We start from the raw sequence: 1,378 nt of genomic DNA on the forward strand, positions 1-1,378 counted from the left end.
AGATAGAGTCTCACTCTGTCACCCAGGCTGGAGTGCAGTGGCACGATCTTGGCTCACTGCAACTTCTGCCTCCCAGGATCAAACGATTTTCCTACCTCAGCCTCCCGAGTAGCTGGGACTACAGGTGCATGCCACCACGTCTGACTGATGTTTTGTATTTTTAGTAGAGATGGGGTTTCACCATGTTAGCCAAGATGGTCTCGATCTCCTGACCTCGTGAACCACCTGCCTCAGCCTCCCAAAGTGCTGGGATTACAGGCGTGAACCACTGTGCCTGGCCTCAATTTCTAAGTTTTAATCTTTTTTTTTTTTTTGCGACAGGGTCTTGCTCTGTTGCCGAGGCTGGAGTGCAGTGGTGCATTTTTGGCTCACTGCAGCCTTGGCCTCCAGGGCTCCAGGGATCCTCTCATGTCAGCCTCCTGAAGAGCTGGGACCACAGGTGTGCACCACCACCCCTGGCTAATTTTTGTATTTTTCGTAGAGACAGAGTTTCGCCATGTTGCCCAGGCTGATCTTAAACTCCTGGACTCAAGTGATCCGCCCGCCTCAGCCTCCTAAAGTGTTGGGATTATAGGCGTGAGCCATTGTACCCAGCCCTGTTTTTTTAAAAACGTGGAAAGTTTTAAAAGTATTTAAAAGTTGTTGTTAAGAGTATAACATTCTATAGGCTACGTCTTTTCCCACAGTGACCTCATTTTTCTCTTTTTGACTAGATCCCGTTTTGATTGACACTGGCATGTACGTAGTAGGCATCCAGTGGAACCACATGGGCAGTGTGTTAGCTGTGGCGGGCTTCCAGAAGGCGGCCACGCAGGACAAATATGTGAACACTGTGCAGTTTTACACTCCGTTTGGTGAGGTAAATGCATTCAAATTTGTTCTTTCTTTCTATTTAAATGTGCGGTGAGTAAGGTAGGGGAAAAAAGAACAAAGGAAATGGTGTAATTTCTTTTAGGGACATTTCATCTTCATAATATAAATCTTTGTTGTGTTTTATCATGGAATTTTATAATCTTATAGTTTTATAATTATAAAATAGAAGTTACAATTTTATGCATTCAGAAAACGAGAAGTTTGACATAAGAAATCACCATGGAGCAGTTATTTTGAATTCTCTGTGATCCGAATATGTGTCTCTTTTCATAGCCAGCTTTTGAGTAGTATTTAGTGTAATATAGTTGTTTCAGATTAATTTTTTGGATTTTTAGTGCGATATTTTACATGTGTTTAGATGTTAAACATACATATCTGTCTGTCCTTCCTCCAAACTTCTAATACTTTTGATTTGTTGCAAAGTAATCAATTATTTGAAGAAAATTTAATAATTAATCTTAAGTGATGCTACATTAAAATACAAGCATTGTTTTCATAAATGTAC

General features: G+C 40.9%; 1 protein-coding gene across 1 annotated transcript in view; it reads left to right on the forward strand.

Annotated features, from left to right (window-relative positions):
- LOC105511664 (WD repeat-containing protein 35-like) overlaps positions 1-1,378 on the forward strand; it is a gene marked incomplete at its 3' end in the record, with an annotated part of 85,666 nt that overhangs the window by 17,172 nt on the left and 67,116 nt on the right. Inside the window, 1 exon segment of the mRNA XM_011941840.1 lies at positions 714-859. Within this exon segment, the coding sequence (XP_011797230.1) occupies positions 714-859 (146 nt within the window).

Source organism: Colobus angolensis, unplaced genomic scaffold, assembly GCF_000951035.1.
Source record: "Colobus angolensis palliatus isolate OR3802 unplaced genomic scaffold, Cang.pa_1.0 Scaffold201, whole genome shotgun sequence".
NCBI lineage: Eukaryota > Metazoa > Chordata > Mammalia > Primates > Cercopithecidae > Colobus > Colobus angolensis.